Genomic DNA, 17025 nt, shown 5'->3' with positions numbered 1-17025 from the left:
CACTTCTGACTTGTGTAGTTGTGCTCATTGTTGAATTGTTTAAAGGGAAGAATGCCTATAGATTTTACCATAGCCAGTGCTTATTATCTTATGCTTTTGGATCTATTATGTCATAATTTACAAATGTGATTTCTAGCTATGAGTCTGTGACTCTGTAGTGCGCATCAAAACTTGTGTTATATTAGTTGTAATCAAGGGTTTGAGAGGGTTTAGGTTGTTAACTAATTTTAGGTAAGTTGCTCCTCATTTGTTATATTTGCGTGTATCTTTCTATCAGAGTTATCAATCAGGTTTTTGTATCTTTGCAGGGTATCAGTTCATCGGCACATGCTGGCAAAGGTGTATTTTGTTAGGACCGCATCCACTATAGATTGACGTTAATCAAACACAATAACAAGCACGAAAGTTAAGAACACAAACAATTAACGTGGAAACCCCTCAAGGGAGGGTAAAACCACCAATCCACTAAATATGAATGTATTACAAGATTGGAGTTGCTCCCTCACTCAACACTCTTGTATACAAACCCCTCAACTTGATCACAAAAGTTCTCTCTTGTGTATCTCTCACACAACTCTCTAACTTTTGCAATACATAAAACTCCTACAAATAACTATATTTATAGGCATCCAAGATATTCTAATCCTAATCAACTTCAAAATCCTATTTATGATAATTACCATCTTTTCCTATCTTGGATAGAAATCCTTCCACAATTAATATTCTACCAAGAATCGGATTACCTCAATTATCATAAATAAGATACCTTCTCAAATTAGGATTCTTAACTTATTTAGGAATTCAGGACGGAACCCAACAAATCCTCCCTCGGCTCGAATTCCCTAAAACTTCAACTGAATCCGAGAATCTCACCTTTTTCTCGGTCTTCATCTTCGTTGCTCCACCATCTAAACAATAGATGTTCTTCTTGTTCATCACCCCTCGTAGAATCAAGCTCTTTCCTTTATACACCTTGCAGTTTCGCCCTCGTCCAACGAATCTGTACCCTCGTGATGCCAACACGCTCAAAGACAACACGTTCTTTGATGCATCTGGTACAAACCTGACATTGAAAGCCTTCTTGATTGTACCATCATGGAGTTTAAGACAAACAGTTCCAACGCCGTGAACCTTCATCTTCTCATCATTCCCTACAATGATATTACCAAGATCTTCATCCGTGCATAAAGTCTCAAACATCGCTCGATCCCTACATATATGCATGGAAGCAGCAGAATCCATCACCCATTCTGATTTATTCTTCACCGAATCAGAAACGATATCATCACTCGCCATCAAAAACTCTCCATCCTCGATCACGTGTGTAGAGTGCGCATCTTCAACTTTGTTCTTTCCCTTCATCTCTTTAAAGGATCTCAAGTCTTCTTTAAAGTTCGGACAAAACATCTGCATATGACCCGTTTCACCACAATAATAGCACTCAACAGTGCTCATATCCTTCTTACTCGGCCGAGATTTACTTCTTCCTTGCAGGTCATTGCGCGTGCGACTCCTCCCTCTTTCAGCACTTTGGACAGCTAAAACCGTCTCACCACTTTGAGAAACAGCATCCTTTGTCATCCTCTCATTATCTCTTAGCGCTTTTAACACATCATCAAGCGTAAGAGACGTCCTCCCCACTAACAACGTCTGCTTAAAATATTTGAAGGACTTCGGTAATGATGACAACAGCAACAGAGCTTGTTCCTCGTCTTTCATCGGCTCATCAACATTAGCCAGATGACATACCAGCTGATTAAAACAACTAATGTGATCATGGAGATTACCTTCTTCATCCAGTTTTAATGAGTACAACTCCATCTTCAAATTAAGTCGGTTGGTCAACGACTTTGAAGCGTATATGTTTGCTAACTTGTCCCATATCTCCTTCGGTGTCGACTCCTTCAACACATTATATCTCACTTCGGGTGCAAGTGCCAGCCTGATTGTACTCGCCGCTCTCTTCTGGATTTTCGCCCAATCTGTATCACTCATCTCTTTTGGCTTCGTCTTCTCCAAGGCATCATCAAGTCCTTGTTGAATTAACACATCCTTGACGGTTAATTGCCACATAGTGAAATCCGTCTTCCCATCATACTTGGGTGCATCAATCCTCAACGATTTCAGTTCCTCCATCAAGCCAAAGAATCAACTCAAGACCAACTAACAACACAAACAGCCTACTTCGTGATTGTCTCCTCTTTAACGTCGAATCTACTCCTCAAACCTCGCTCTGATACCAGTTTGTTAGGACCGCATCCACTATAGATTGACGTTAATCAAACACAATAACAAGCACGAAAGTAAAGAACACAAACAATTAACGTGGAAACCCCTCAAGGGAGGGTAAAACCACCAATCCACTAAATATGAATGTATTACAAGATTGGAGTCGCTCCCTCACTCAACACTCTTGTATACAAACCCCTCAACTTGATCACAAAAGTTCTCTCTTGTGTATCTCTCACACAACTCTCTAACTTTTGCAATACATAAAACTCCTACAAATAACTATATTTATAGGCATCCAAGATATTCTAATCCTAATCAACTTCAAAATCCTATTTATGATAATTACCATCTTTTCCTATCTTGGATAGAAATCCTTCCACAATTAATATTCTACCAAGAATCGGATTACCTCAATTATCATAAATAAGATACCTTCTCAAATTAGGATTCTTAACTTATTTAGGAATTCGGGACGGAACCCAACATATTTTACACTGTGATTGACTCGGGCATTCTTGATTTTCTTGAGAAAATCATGAAAATTTGATTCCGGAGGGGAGAAAGAAGAGGAATGGAAGAATAAAGGTGTGGTAGGGATGTGTTTTGCAGGGGCATAGGAAGAGGGATATTTGAGGGGAAATACAGTTGTTAAGGTATTTTTATTCGCTTTTGACAATTGTATTTCAGAATACATGCAATTTGTTATTTTTTAATCATGCTCTCATGTCTGCCAAACTTAAACTTTACTACTAAGACATTCAGCCATCTATGACCTGCCAATAGCTACAGTGATTAAGCAGTTAACGATACCTTATACAATACACTACACTTAAATTGGTTTTGTTAAAAATTATAATACAATACTAAACTTGCTCAAAAACTGCAAACATATAGTTTATCTATAAAGAAAATAAGACAAAGCAAAACAAATAGAAAGTTGTGCATAGTTTTTACTTGTTTTACTTTAAAACAATTTCATAGTTGATGTTGGATGTACTGCATCCTCAAGAACAGAAAGTCAGTGTCTCTCTGGTCTGGTGTTTTATAACCTTTTCAGCATGAAGTGATGTTTTTCGTTAAACCTCTGGCCCAATTATATAGGTTGTTGTTATGGCCGTTTTTGTATATCACGTGAAGGAGAGGACGCGCCCTCCCCGGACATGACCCGGGAGGTGCGGTCTCCTGTCCAGTAAGAAGAGCATAAAGATAAGGAAGGGGAAGGACGCGTCTTCCCGTGAAGGGCGCGCCCCTTGGCCTGAAGCATAATTATGGAATATATGATGAGAGAGAGAATGAGTGAGTCTCCGTGACGACCCTTCCGAGGGATATGAAGACCAGTTACCAAGCTCATTTGGTAGTTATCAGGCTCATCTGATAGTTCTCGGGCTCATCCGGGCATGATCTACAATCCTCAATCCTGCTATCTGCCGAGTTAACCCTCGTGTGGGGGCTTGAGGTGATCATGATTCTTGAAGGCCCTCCGGGGTAATGTGAAGGCCGATCATATGTCTGAATCCTGTATTCTGGTGAGTTAGCCCTCATTGGGGGATTGAGACGATCGTGTAATTTGGCTCCTTGTCTACCCTGTCTGAAGATGGAGACTTCACCGGGAGGTGAGGACATGTCCCTGCACCTTGAGGGGTTGGTCATGGCTTGCCCAGATAACTTCTCCATAAGAGTCGTGGTAGATGCTATCTCTCGTATTGGAGATATCGTTAAATCCGTGACCTATTTGGATTAGGAGTCTGAGGTAGTCATACTCAAGACTAATTCTAACAGGAGTAGGACTCTCCAGGATGGGCCTTCGGCCTATCTCCGACCTTATCGCCAAGAGGCCTAGTCCTGATCAAACTAGGACTCCTGGTTCCATAGAACTACGTATGGCTTGATCCCCTATATAAAGGGGTACGTAGGCACATCAGGGGGATATATCGAGAGTTGTGAGAACGAGAGCAGAAATATATTCCCTTGATCTCAGCCACCCTCAAACACTTAAAACCACCGCCCACGGCGGATTTCCGTCATATAATCACCGTGAAACGCCTTATTCCGGCAACGAACCTCACGTTTGTTGATTCACCAAATTCCTCTATCAACAAATTGGCGCTAGAGGGAGGGGACTAGGTGAAATCTCGAAGAGGAAGAGATGGCCAATCACGATGATGATCCGTATGAAGGAGATTACTATGTTGAAGATGAACAAGTAGAACCATACTCGCCGGAGCACATACAGGACCCCCGCACTTTGCCGAACAACCCACCCCCGGTTGTAGTCAGTAACACGGAGCTCCTTAGTGCCCTCCACCGGATGGAACAAAGTCAAGCGAGGTATGATTCAAGGTTGGATACCATGGAGTCTGTACTCGAAGAACTCATCCCCAGACACTCGCGCCATTCCAAAAGCCATGGCAGGAGAGGACGTAGACGTTTCAGACGACCAACCCCCCGAATGTTGGAATACGGAGATGCGCCCCCCGACGCTAACCTCCCACCAGGAGCCATAATAAGCCAAGGAGTCTACGACGCAAATGGCGCACCCCTGGACATGACCACGCCTCCCGCACAAACAGAAGAGACGGGACAAGAGACGGTCAACCAAAACGCAGACGCCCGACCCCTGGCTGAAAGGCTAGGTATCACCCCAAACAGTTTGGCTATGATTGTGCGAATGGCGGAGCAGGAGCAGAGGAGACCCCCCCAGGGAAGCGGCGCGCCCCTACGTCCTCAAGGGAACGACGCGCCCCCTGAGGCAAGACGTGAGACAGGAACGGGCAGGACATACCGAGGAGTACGGGGAAGAGGAAGAGGCCTCATACCAAACTCAAGGGGAAGGCGCCAAGGGGGACCCGTGATAGAGTACCTCCCTTCGCAAAGCGACTCGAGCCAGCACACCTCACACCCAAGAACCACGGGAAGGACGCGCCCCCTTGGCAATCAAGGAGACACACCTCCCCAAGGCCCACCTACTGCTAATCAACAAACCACGACACCTCCAATCATAACCACTGTCAATCAGCAAGCCACATCAACTCCACCCATTCCCACTCCGCAGCAAAATATTCCTGTGTCCACCACACCTACTCCTCCAACACAAATCGTCCAACCAACCGCTACCCAGACTCAAGCCAACAACGTGCTTCAGACCACGGCGGCCAACACAAACCTAGCAACTACCACTGCTACCCCTCCGGTAAACACTCAGACTATTCCAGGTTTCGGAACGATCAACCCCGAAGACCTGAAGAAGTTACTAGCCCTTCTGCAAGCCAGCGCGACCACAACGGCGCCACAGATCTCGTCACCATTTACCGCAGCAGTCCGCGAAGCCCAGCTACCAACCGGTTTCAGAAACTTGAATGCAGATCTCCGCTATCACTGGAACGCTGACCCTCGCGAATTCCTGATCAGATTCAACATTGAAATGGACTTATATCAGATCCCCGACCTGGTCAGGTGTAGGTTCCTAGCAGCAACCCTGAGGGACAGTGCTCAACAATGGTTTCAAAAGTTGGGAGGAGGAGTCATCTCCTCTTGGGAAGGTATGCAGCAGATGTTCATGACGCAATTCCAAGCCGCAACCAAATACGCTCCACCCGTTACTACGCTTGCCAATGTCAAGCAGCGCGACAATGAAACTTTGACCGCATATTTCAAGAGGTTTAACCAGGAATCCATGGGAGTGAAAGGAGCCTCAGACGAAACCCTGAAGAACTTCCTTATCGCTGGACTCAAGGTTGGTACCGACTTCTGGAAGCACCTCCAAGGGAAGGACCCGGCCTCTCTGTCCGAGCTATATTCCGCAGCCGAATCCTTCAAAAAGGTAGAGCAGTCGTTGGCTGAAAATCAAAAGGAAATCGCCAAATCTAAGTACAAAAGAAAAGATCGCACTCCCAGTCCAGAACCAAGAGGACGCGCCCGCTCTCCGGGTAGGGTCAATATGACTTCGAGCAAAAGGACTTGGAGTCCTCCTCCGAGACAGCCAGGAGTATATACCCCGCTAACAGCCTCAGCTGAACACGTCTACGCGATGACCAAGGATAAGGTGCCGTTCCAAAAACCTCAACCTATTCCCCAACATATAGCCAAAGACAAAAAGATGTATTGTGACTTCCACGAATCAGCAGGACATAGCACTTCCGAGTGTCGGCATCTGAAAGAGGAAATTGAATATCTACTCAAAGAAGGATACCTAACGGAGTGGGTAAAAAAGTACAGGACAGACCATCCTCCGGAAAGACGCGCCCTCGGTGCTTCATAGAATGACAGGGCTGATGAAAAGCAGAACGATACTCAGTTTGTAAGAGAAGGCAGCATCAGGAGCATATTTGGGGGACCATACATAGGGGGAGGCAGTCGAAAGGCAATGGAGAGATACGCCAAAGAAGCGAGAGACTACCCCCTGACCAACGTGAACCACCTATCAGCTAGGGCCCCGAGAGTGTTCAAAGGAGAAACAATGGACATCACCTTCACCGAGGAGGATGCGAAGTGGGTACACCATCCCCATAACGATGCTTTAGTGGTCGCCATGCGTATCGCCGCCTTAAACATTCACCGAGTATTTGTCGACAATGGGAGTTCGGTCAACATCCTTTACTACGACACTTACAAGAAAATGGGATTACCAGACAAGGACATGACTGTGGAGAATCTCTACATATATGGTTTCGGAGGGGAGGCCATTAAAGCCAAAGGAACCATACGCTTGCCAGTCACCCTAGGAGAGGCTCCACGAGCAGCCACTCAGGTTGCCGAGTTTGTGATCATCGACCATCCCTCGGCACATAATGCACTTATGGGACGTCCCCTCTTGAAAGACATGAAGATAATCACCTCCATTTATCATCTTACTTTGAAGTTCCCCACTCCTGGAGGAGTTGGTTGTGTGAAGGGATCCCAATATGAATCTCGCGACTGCTATGGCCGGTCACTTAAGAATTTCCGAGACAAAAGGGGAGTGCCGCCCCACGAAGAACTCCACTCAGTCCACGTTCTCTACCTCGTTCAATATCCAGAGAGCGACAGTGAAGACACGCCCAGCATGCCACTACTCGGAGGACGCGTCCCTCGCATGGGCGAGCCCACTCTTGTCGATGACTCGACGTCTGAAGAATGTGAAGAACTGGTTATCGAAGTGGAAGAGGCACCTCTAAAAAAAGTCAGAAGGATGGATCCACAGGAGGTCGTCATGGAATTAGAGGAGCCCTCTCCTCCCAAAAAAGTTTCTAAGGACGCTCCTTCAGAACCAAGGGAAACCCCGCACCAGTTCGACTTCGACTTAGACCCGAGATTACCCATGCAAGTGCAGAACACAGGGCCAGCTGAGGATACGATCGACGTGCAAGTTACACCGGGGAGTGATGGCAAAATCCTGAAGATAGGATCCAAACTAGGTCCAGAGATAAGGAGCAAGCTGATAGAATTCCTTACAAATAGCCTCGACGTATTTGCTTGGAGCCACGAAGATATGGTGGGGATAGACCCGGCAGTTATGTGCCATCACCTGAATGTCGACCCCTCTAAAAAAGGTGCTAGACAAAAGAGAAGACCCATCAGTGGAGAAAGAGCCGAGGCCCTGCAGGAGGAAGTCGATCGCCTCTTGAAAGCAGGATTGGTAAAGGAATCGTTCTACCCGAAATGGCTAGCAAACCCCGTACTTGTTAAGAAACCCAACGGGAAATGGCGCACGTGCATAGATTTCACGGATCTCAACAAGGCGTGTCCTAAAGACAGTTTCCCGCTCCCTCGCATTGACCAACTAGTAGATTCAACGGCAGGACACACCCTCCTCAGCTTTATGGATGCCTACTCGGGATACAATCAGATTCCCATGTATGAGCCCGACCAGGAGCACACTTCCTTCATCACGGACAGGGGTCTATATTGCTACATTGGTATGCCATTTGGACTTATTAACGCAGGGGCGACTTATCAGCGATTGGTGAACATGATGTTTAAGGATCAGATTGGGAAGACAATGGAAGTATACGTGGACGACATGCTGGTTAAATCCAAGAAGGATACTGACCATGTTGCCCACTTGTCAGAGATGTTCGAGATCTTAAGGAAATACAGGATGAAACTCAACCCGCAGAAATGTGTGTTTGGGGTGGAGTCAGGGAAATTCCTTGGCTTTATGGTTAACCACAGAGGCATAGAGGCCAACCTAGCAAAGATCAAGGCATTACTAGACATGAAGTCTCCAGCCAATATTAAGCAAGTTCAAAGTCTGACAGGAAGGATAGCCGCCTTGAACAGGTTCGTATCAAAGTCGTCGGAAAAGTGCAAGGAATTTTTCAAGGCCATAAAGGGCGCGTCTAAAGATTTCGAGTGGACGGAGGAATGTGAGGATGCCTTTGTAAAAATCAAGAAGCACTTGGGCGAACCACCCCTCTTGGCCAAACCTCAGGAAGGAGAGACGCTTGTCCTTTATTTAGCCGTTTCAGACTACTCCATAAGTGCTGTATTGGTGAAGGAAGATGAGGAGGGGCAGTCCCCAATCTACTACGTAAGCAAGAGGTTGCTAGATGCCGAGACTCGCTACACGAGTATGGAAAAGATGGTATATGCCTTGGTACATGCAACTAGGAAACTGCGACCATACTTCCAGGCTCATAAGGTGGAGGTTAGGACGGCGTACCCTCTCCGACAAATTATGCATAAACCAGAGGTAACTGGCAGAATGATGAAGTGGGCAGTCGAGTTGGGGCAATTTGACCTAGACTACAAACCAAGGACCGCCATCAAAGGACAGGCCCTAGCAGATTTCATCTTGGAATTCCCGGAAGATGGAGAGGAGTCCGGTCTCCTGATCAAATATGATCCCGACCTACCGCCGCAGCAGGCATACCCCAAAGAAAGTATACCCGAACTCTGGTGGATATTGCATACAGATGGAGCGGTAAATAATGAAGGGGCAGGAGCGGGGATAGTACTCGTAAGCCCGGAAGGACATAGACTCTTGAACGCAACTCACTTTACCTTCCAGCTCTCTAACAATGATGCAGAGTATGAAGCCTTAATCGGAGGGCTAAGGCTTGCCCTGGAAATGAAGGTGAGAAAGCTTGTTATAAAGGTCGACTCCATGCTGGTGGTCGAGCACATCAAAGGAGGATACCAAGCAAAGGGACCTAAGACGGCGATATATCTCAGGTGTGTTCAGGGGTTACTAGATCAGTTCGAAGAGGTGCAGGTAAACAGGGTACCCAGAGAATTCAACGGGGATGCCGACGCTCTCGCGAAGTTAGCATCTCAGAAAGATCCGGCCCTATTGGGAGTTATCCGCCTAGAGATACAGGAGGTACCTAGCATCCCCGAGCTTGAGGTAACAGAAATACAGGACAAGAATGGAAAGTTAACATGGATGACCCCAATCTGGAAATACATCAAGGAGGGTACGCTGCCCGAAGATAAAGCTGAAGCCCGAAGGTTAAAATACAAGGCTGCGAGATATGTGGAGTATGATGTGAAGTTGTATAAAAGAGGCTTCAACCAGCCCCTTCTCAAATGCGTGGACGGGGAGGAGTGCACCTATGTGATGAGGGAGGTCCACGAAGGTATATGTGGAAACCACTCGGGAGGCAACTCACTGGCCATGAAGATTTTGAGACAAGGATACTACTGGCCAACTTTGAGGAGTGATGCTTTCAATTTCGCCAGAGCATGTGACAAGTGCCAACGATTCGCCAACTTTACCAACAGCCCAGCCACGTCCCTCACCACTATGACAAGCCCTTGGCCTTTCGCTATGTGGGGGATAGACCTGATCGGAGAACTCCCTAAAGCCAAGGGAGGAGTGAAGTATGCAGTGGTGGCCGTAGACTACTTCACCAAGTGGGCAGAGGCCGCACCCCTAGCTACCATCACAGCCAAGAAGATAACAGATTTTGTTTTTAACTCTATTGTTTGCAGGCTCGGAGTCCCTTATAAGCTGATCTCGGATAACGGGAAGCAGTTCGATAGCAAGGAGCTAAGAGGCCTATGTGACAACCTTGGCATCAAGAAGGATTTTGCGGCAGTGTACCACCCCCAAAGCAACGGGCAGACGGAGGCGGTCAACAAAATCATCAAGCATACTCTGAAGACGAAGTTGGAGGATAGCAAAGGTAATTGGCCGGAAGAACTCCCGATGGTCCTATGGTCCTACAACACAACTCCCAGGACAACTACCGGGGAGTCGCCCTTCGTCCTATCCTACGGATGTGAGGCCATGGTTCCAATCGAGATTGGGGCAGGATCATTCAGGAGAGATTACTTCGACCAACTGGATAACGACGCAAGTCAAAGGTTATACCTAGATATGATTGAAGAAATCAGAGCTACATCGCAACTACGCCTGGCCGCGTATCAACGCAGGACGGCCAGGTATTACAACAACAAGGTAAAGGCCCACCCCTTCCAAGTTGGGGACCTTGTCCTTAGAAAGGTTGTACTCAACAACAAAAATCCCCAACATGGAGTCTTCGGAGCCAACTGGGAAGGCCCCTATAGAGTGAAGGTCATATTATGGAAGGGCACTTACAGATTAGAAGACCTAGATGGAAAGCCCGTTCCAAGACCTTGGAACGCGGAGCATCTAAAGAAATATTATCAGTAGCCACAGGCTACGTAGACTAGCGATGACTAAACATCATCCCTAGTCTAGGGGAGTGGTATACATATGCCCCTCTTTAGGCTAAGGTCCTTGCTAGTCCTTTTATGTCCCCTTGGAGTTAACAGCTCCTTGGGACGGGTGCGGTTTTGAAAGGCATATGTTCAGCCTATTTGTATTTAAAGAGGTACAACTCAATTCAGATAAGAAAGCTCAGTAAATAGCAAGTCAACGGAATCCGTACGAATAACGTCAAATGATTTATGGGAATTATATGTCAGATAAATTCCAGGATGCTGCTGCACACCACTGAAAGAAGTTCATTAATATGTTCAAGCCTCAGTGCACAAATAATCTTTTGTGGCACGTCCAGGATTTCAGAAGACATAAAGTTCCTATACTTTATTTTATCAGAAGATTCCAGTTAATGAAGAAGTACTTACAAGACGAAGACTCGACGAACAAATCAAATTCTCAATGTTTATTTGACAAAGAATATTTGAGTTAACTAGATACAGATGAACCAGACAGTGCATCTGTGTATCAGTTATTCAAATTGAATATTTGAAGTCAAGCAGAGTTGGTGGTTCGTTCGTTCGACTGATCAAGACGGAGTTATTAATGTTTAAAGAAGACGGGAAGCAATTCTACTGAAGAATGGGTGATTTAATATTTAATAGATTATTATTTCACTTCTCAAATAATTAAATTAATTATGTAATTTATTTGTTAAATTAATTCAATCTCGAATTAATTTAATTTATGAATTTATATGATTAAATTAATTAAGTGGATAATTTTCTATTTAAATATAATCTACAAATTACAATCAATCATCCACTCAAGCTCAGCAAGACAATCAAAATTGTCTTACCGAATATTTCAGCTGTCAAGACAATCAAAGATTGTCTGACCGAATGATTGTCTGGAAGACAATGGCTGTGGCTTCCAAGACAATCTAAGATTGTCTGACCGAATGGTTCTCAGCAAGACAATCAAGATTGTCTGCCCGAGAATGCTCTGCCAAGACAATCTTATATTGTCTGACCGAATGCAATCTGCCAAGACAATTAGGCATTGTCTGACCGAGATAAATTGTCTGCAAGACATTCTGTGACTTCCCAGACAATCAAAGATTGTCTGACCGAATGAAGATCAGCAAGACAATCTGAGATTGTCTGACCGAATGGAAATTGTCTGACCGAGCTCTGTATTGTCTTGCTAGCCTTAAAATTGTCTTTCTGCCATGCTTTTGGCTTGCTAGGCAATTGTAATTGTCTTGCCCTTGCTAGATTGTCTTTTCTACTTGCAATTGTCTTGTCTTTCAATTGTCTTACAAGTACAAATGCTTTGCCTATAAATATGGCATTGCATCCTTCATTATAAGTGTTCATTCACTTTGTAATCAAAGCATTTGTAAAGCTTTCAAGTTGTTCGTAACTTGCTTGATCGTTATATCCACAGTTTTCTGTGCTTTGATAACCCGGTTGTTTTAATCACTAAATCTAGAATATACCTTGTCGAATTTATTCTACGAACTTTAGTGGACATTAAAACTGAACCATTTTAATTATATAACGACTTCAAACATTGTTATATTAATTAATTAAAATCTGATTAACAAATCATATTCAATCAGATTCACTTCCGCGACGATTTGGTACTGATTGTATTCACCCCCCCCTTCTACAATCATATCTGGACCTAACAATTGGCATCAGAGCGGTTGATACCATTTTTCCGTATCAGATCCTATACACACTCTGTAACGTCCAAATATTTTTTATTCGAATTAATTTTATTCCAAAAATTAATTTTGATTTAAAATATTTTTCTTTCAAAAATCCAAATCTCATCCAAACACTATTCACTTCAAATCCTTAAACATGAGTACACAAAAGATCAGTAGCATTAAAATCCCACCGTTCAGCCAGGAACACTTTGGCCTATGGAAAAGGCACATGTTCCTATTCCTTCGAACAGCGAACAGAAAATACATTGGGATTTTAGACAAAGGTGTTACTACTCCGATGAAGGTCATATTAGCACACGAAGAGGATGGTGTGTTGATACCTCATCAGGTCATTCCGAAAGAACTTTCTGAGTACACAGATGAAGAGAGTGAACAGATGAACTTAGATGATGCTCTTCAACTAATCTTGGTTGAATCTCTAAATCCAGTGATGTACAATGCTGTTGTAAATTGTACGAACGCCAAGCAAATCTGGGATACATTAGAGATTATCAATGAAGGCTCAGAGGAAGTTAGGGAAAACAAGAAAGAGATACTGATGGCTCAGTATGAACAGTTTGGTTCCCATCCCGGTGAAGGGATTTCAGAAGTATTTATCAGACTTAATAATTTGATAAATAATTTAAATCTGAATGGGAAATTCTACGACAAGAAAGAGGTCAACATGAAGTTTCTCTTAACCCTTCCTGAACATCTGGAACACAGAATCACTGCCATCAGGGAAAGCAGAGATCTGAATGAGATTTCTCTGGAAAGACTCTACGGAGTTTTGAAAACTTATGAACTGGAGCAAGTTCAGAGTAAACAGAGATATGGTTGGGGTAAAACACAGAACCATTCGAGAGCTCTAGTTGTTGAGTCACCTGTACTGGAAGAAAAGAAGAAGGATGTTGTTGTTCCTTCTAAGACTACTCAGGAATTTGTTGTACCTGAGATGGGTCAGACTGCTTCTACCAGTGGTGACGAAGAGTTCTATACAATGGAAGAGCTTGAACAGTTAGAAGATCAATCTCTATCTCTGTTTGCCAAGAAGTTTGGAAACATGAGATTCCGGAAGAACCCTTCCTATAAATACAAACCTACTGTTAGTAAGTTTCAGAAGGGAGGCTATTCATCTTCTACAAGCAAAGGAGGATACAAGACTGGGATGGTGGACAGAAGCAAGTTCAAATGCTTCAATTGTGGTGAACCTGGACACTTTGCAACTGAATGCAAACAGCCCAAGGTTCAAGGAAAAAGAAAAGATTCGTATGATGAGCTGAAGCAGAAGTATGATGCACTGGTTAGAAAGCATCATGGTACTTCTGGAAGTCAAAGTTTCAAAAGCAAGTCTTATCTGGCAGAAGGCAAAAGCTGGGATGATACAGATAGTGATGAAGAGGAGCAGCTAGGGAATGTTGCTTTCATGGCTACTACTGGATCATCTTCACCTCCTCCTGCTGGAAGCTTTCAGGTAGATCCTACATGCCCTAAACTGTTTATGCAATTAGGACTTGAAAGAGATGATGCTATTAAAAGGATGAAAGCTGCTAATCTTAAAATTGATACTTTAGTCTTAGAAATTCATGCTTATAAAATGAATGAGATGAAAGTATTAAAACCTAAAATAGAACAATTGACTATGGACTTAGGATTACAATGTGCTAAAGTCAAAGTTCTAGAGAAAGGTGAGATTGCTTTAAGACTTCAGCTAGACGAAGAGAAAGTGAAATGCAAAGCCTTTAAGGATGCCTCCTTGATAGTCAAAGAACTTAATGATAAACAAGAGATCAAGAGAACTGTTGGAATAGGCTTTGACTATAACAAATCTGTAGGTAAGGCTAGTAACATTACTCCTTTTAAGAAGAGTGCTGAAGAGAGAGGGATTCCTTTTGTTTTGAAAGATTCCCTTAAACCTTTGTTTAAAACCTCAGAAGCTGAACCTCTTTTAGAGACTCCTGTTGTCATTAGATATGAACTAAAACAGGAAGACCTTAAAATGAAAGAGAGTAATGAGATGAGAGATGAGATTCTGACAAACCTGAAACCAATTAAAGTGAAAGGCAATGTTAGGTTGCCTAAAGCTGGTTTAGGTGTCAACTCTGAGAGAACTAAATTCAACAAGCCCAATAATTTTGTTAATAGTAAGAACAAGAACAATAGGTGTCATGCTACTGAAAACTTTAAATCTGATAACAAGGTTAGAGTAGAATCTATTGATGTTCCTACTACTATGACTGATACTTCTGTTGTTCCTGCTTTTGATGCATGTCATAAATCTTGTAGTGTTGATAATTGTATGACTTGTGCTTTCAATTTGATGTCTGCTTATTTTAAAAATTTGCATGCTAAAAATGAAAACACATCACCTAGACAACACACAAACCACAAGCATGCTAGATCAAAGACTGCTAGTCCTACTCATGTTAGGAAGGAGACTTATGTTCCAAAGCCTAAAACTAAGGTTTATAAGGCTGTTGTTAAGGAAGTAAGTTCAGTCAAGTCTGAACCAAGTATCAGTCCAAGAGGCTTTGTTGTATTACCTAATAGAAATCAGTTCTTTAAGACTGCCGGACCCAATCAAGTATGGGTCCCAAAGACTGTCTAATCAAGTTGTCTTTTGCAGGGTGCCAGTGGATTTGTTCGTGTTACCTGGGTGCTTGACAGTGGAGCATCAATGCACATGACTGGCAATAAATCCCTGCTGGAGGACATAAGAGAAGGAGCTGGCCCTACAGTCAGTTTTGCTGATAATAGCAAAGGTCGTACTGTGGGATATGGCAAGTACAAAATTGGAAGGATCATCATAGAAGATATTGCAATAGTTGAAGGACTTCAACATAATCTCCTGAGTGTCAGTCAATTCTGTGACAAAGGATATTATGTTCATTTTGAAAAGGAGATATGTATCATTAAACATATCAAGGATAAGCGTCCTTCACTATGTGGCATAAGGAAAGGCAATATATTCGTAGCTGATTTATCTTCAGGACCAGGAAACGAAGTTCACTGTTTCTACGCCAAAGCGTCTGCTGAAGATAGTTGGTTACGGCATAAGAAGCTCTCACATCTCAACTTCAAAACCATGAACTCTCTAGTCAAGAGAGATCTAGTGAGAGGGTTGCCTTCCCTGGAATTCTCAACTGATGATCTTTGTGAAGCTTGTCAGAAAGGAAAAGCGAAGAGAGCATCTCACAAAGGCAAAACCATCAATACCATTACAGATCCACTTCATTTGTTGCATATGGATTTGTTTGGCCCCGTGAATGTTGCATCTATTGATGGAGGAAGATATGCCTTAGTCATTGTGGATGACTTCTCTAAATTTACTTGGGTTTACTTCCTGGCTTCTAAGGATGAAACTCCCCTGACAGTAATTGATCATATCAAGTTGGTTGAGTTGGAAAAAGGTGTTCCTGTAAAAGCTGTAAGATCAGACAATGGAACTGAGTTCAAAAATCAAACTCTAATCAACTTTTACTCTGAAAAGGGAATTAGAAGGCAGTATTCAGCACCAAGGACTCCTCAGCAGAATGGAGTCGTCGAAAGAAAGAATCGTACACTGATTGAAGCTGCAAGGACAATGATTGCTGAAGCAAAGCTTCCTCTGTATTTTTGGGCTGAAGCTGTGTCTACTGCCTGCTATACCCAGAATAGAACTTTGATCAACAAGGATCATATGAAAACTCCATTTCATCTGTATAACAACAAGAAACCTTATGTCAAACATCTTCATGTCTTTGGAGCCAAGTGTTATGTTCTCAAGGATGGTGAAGAGAACTTGAACAAGTTTGAGCCAAAGGCTTCTGAGGCAATTTTTGTTGGTTATACAAATAATGCTTATAGAGTTTTTATAATTGATACTCTGTCAGTGAAAGTTAGTGTCAATGTTACATTTGATGACACTAAACTTCCAAGTATACAATCTGCTGATTCATCTGAGTCTCTGAAGTTTGACAACTATCCAGACTCTGATTCAGATGATGATATTCCACCTGAGGTTGCAACAGGAGATGACAACAATGTTAATGATCCAGGCAATGGTGGAGGAAATGGCAATAATGCTGGAGATTCCACTGATGCCAGTGGTGGATCATCAAGTCAACCTGGCAACAACTCAGGGGGAGCTGATGGATCAACTAGTCACACATTTCAGCTTAATGATAATACTGCTGAATCATCAAGGACACAACTTCCAAGGGAAAGGATTTGGAGCAGAGATCATCCCTTTGATCTGATTATTGGTGATCCTGATGTTGGTGTAAGGACTAGAAGTGCTACGACAAATGAATGTCTATTCTCTGGGTTTCTATCTCAACTAGAACCAAAGAAAATAGAAGAAGCACTTGCTGATCCTGATTGGGTTCTTGCCATGCAAGAAGAACTCAATCAATTTGAGAGACAAGAAGTCTGGGCCCTGGTTCCAAGACCAAAAGGAAAATCTACAATTGGAGCTAGATGGGTCTTCCGT

General features: G+C 43.4%; 1 protein-coding gene across 1 annotated transcript; it reads left to right on the top strand.

Moving 5' to 3' along the window:
* The first annotated feature begins 6595 nt into the window (after positions 1-6595).
* Positions 6596-10828, top strand: LOC135152236 (uncharacterized). The gene has a single exon (XM_064092083.1). The coding sequence runs from the start codon at positions 6596-6598 to the stop codon at positions 10826-10828; it is 4233 nt and encodes a 1410-aa protein (XP_063948153.1).
* The last annotated feature ends 6197 nt before the right edge of the window (positions 10829-17025 follow it).

Source organism: Daucus carota, chromosome 4 (genome assembly GCF_001625215.2).
Source record: "Daucus carota subsp. sativus chromosome 4, DH1 v3.0, whole genome shotgun sequence".
Lineage (NCBI taxonomy): Eukaryota > Viridiplantae > Streptophyta > Magnoliopsida > Apiales > Apiaceae > Daucus > Daucus carota.
This window is presented reverse-complemented; position numbering and strand designations above follow the sequence as displayed.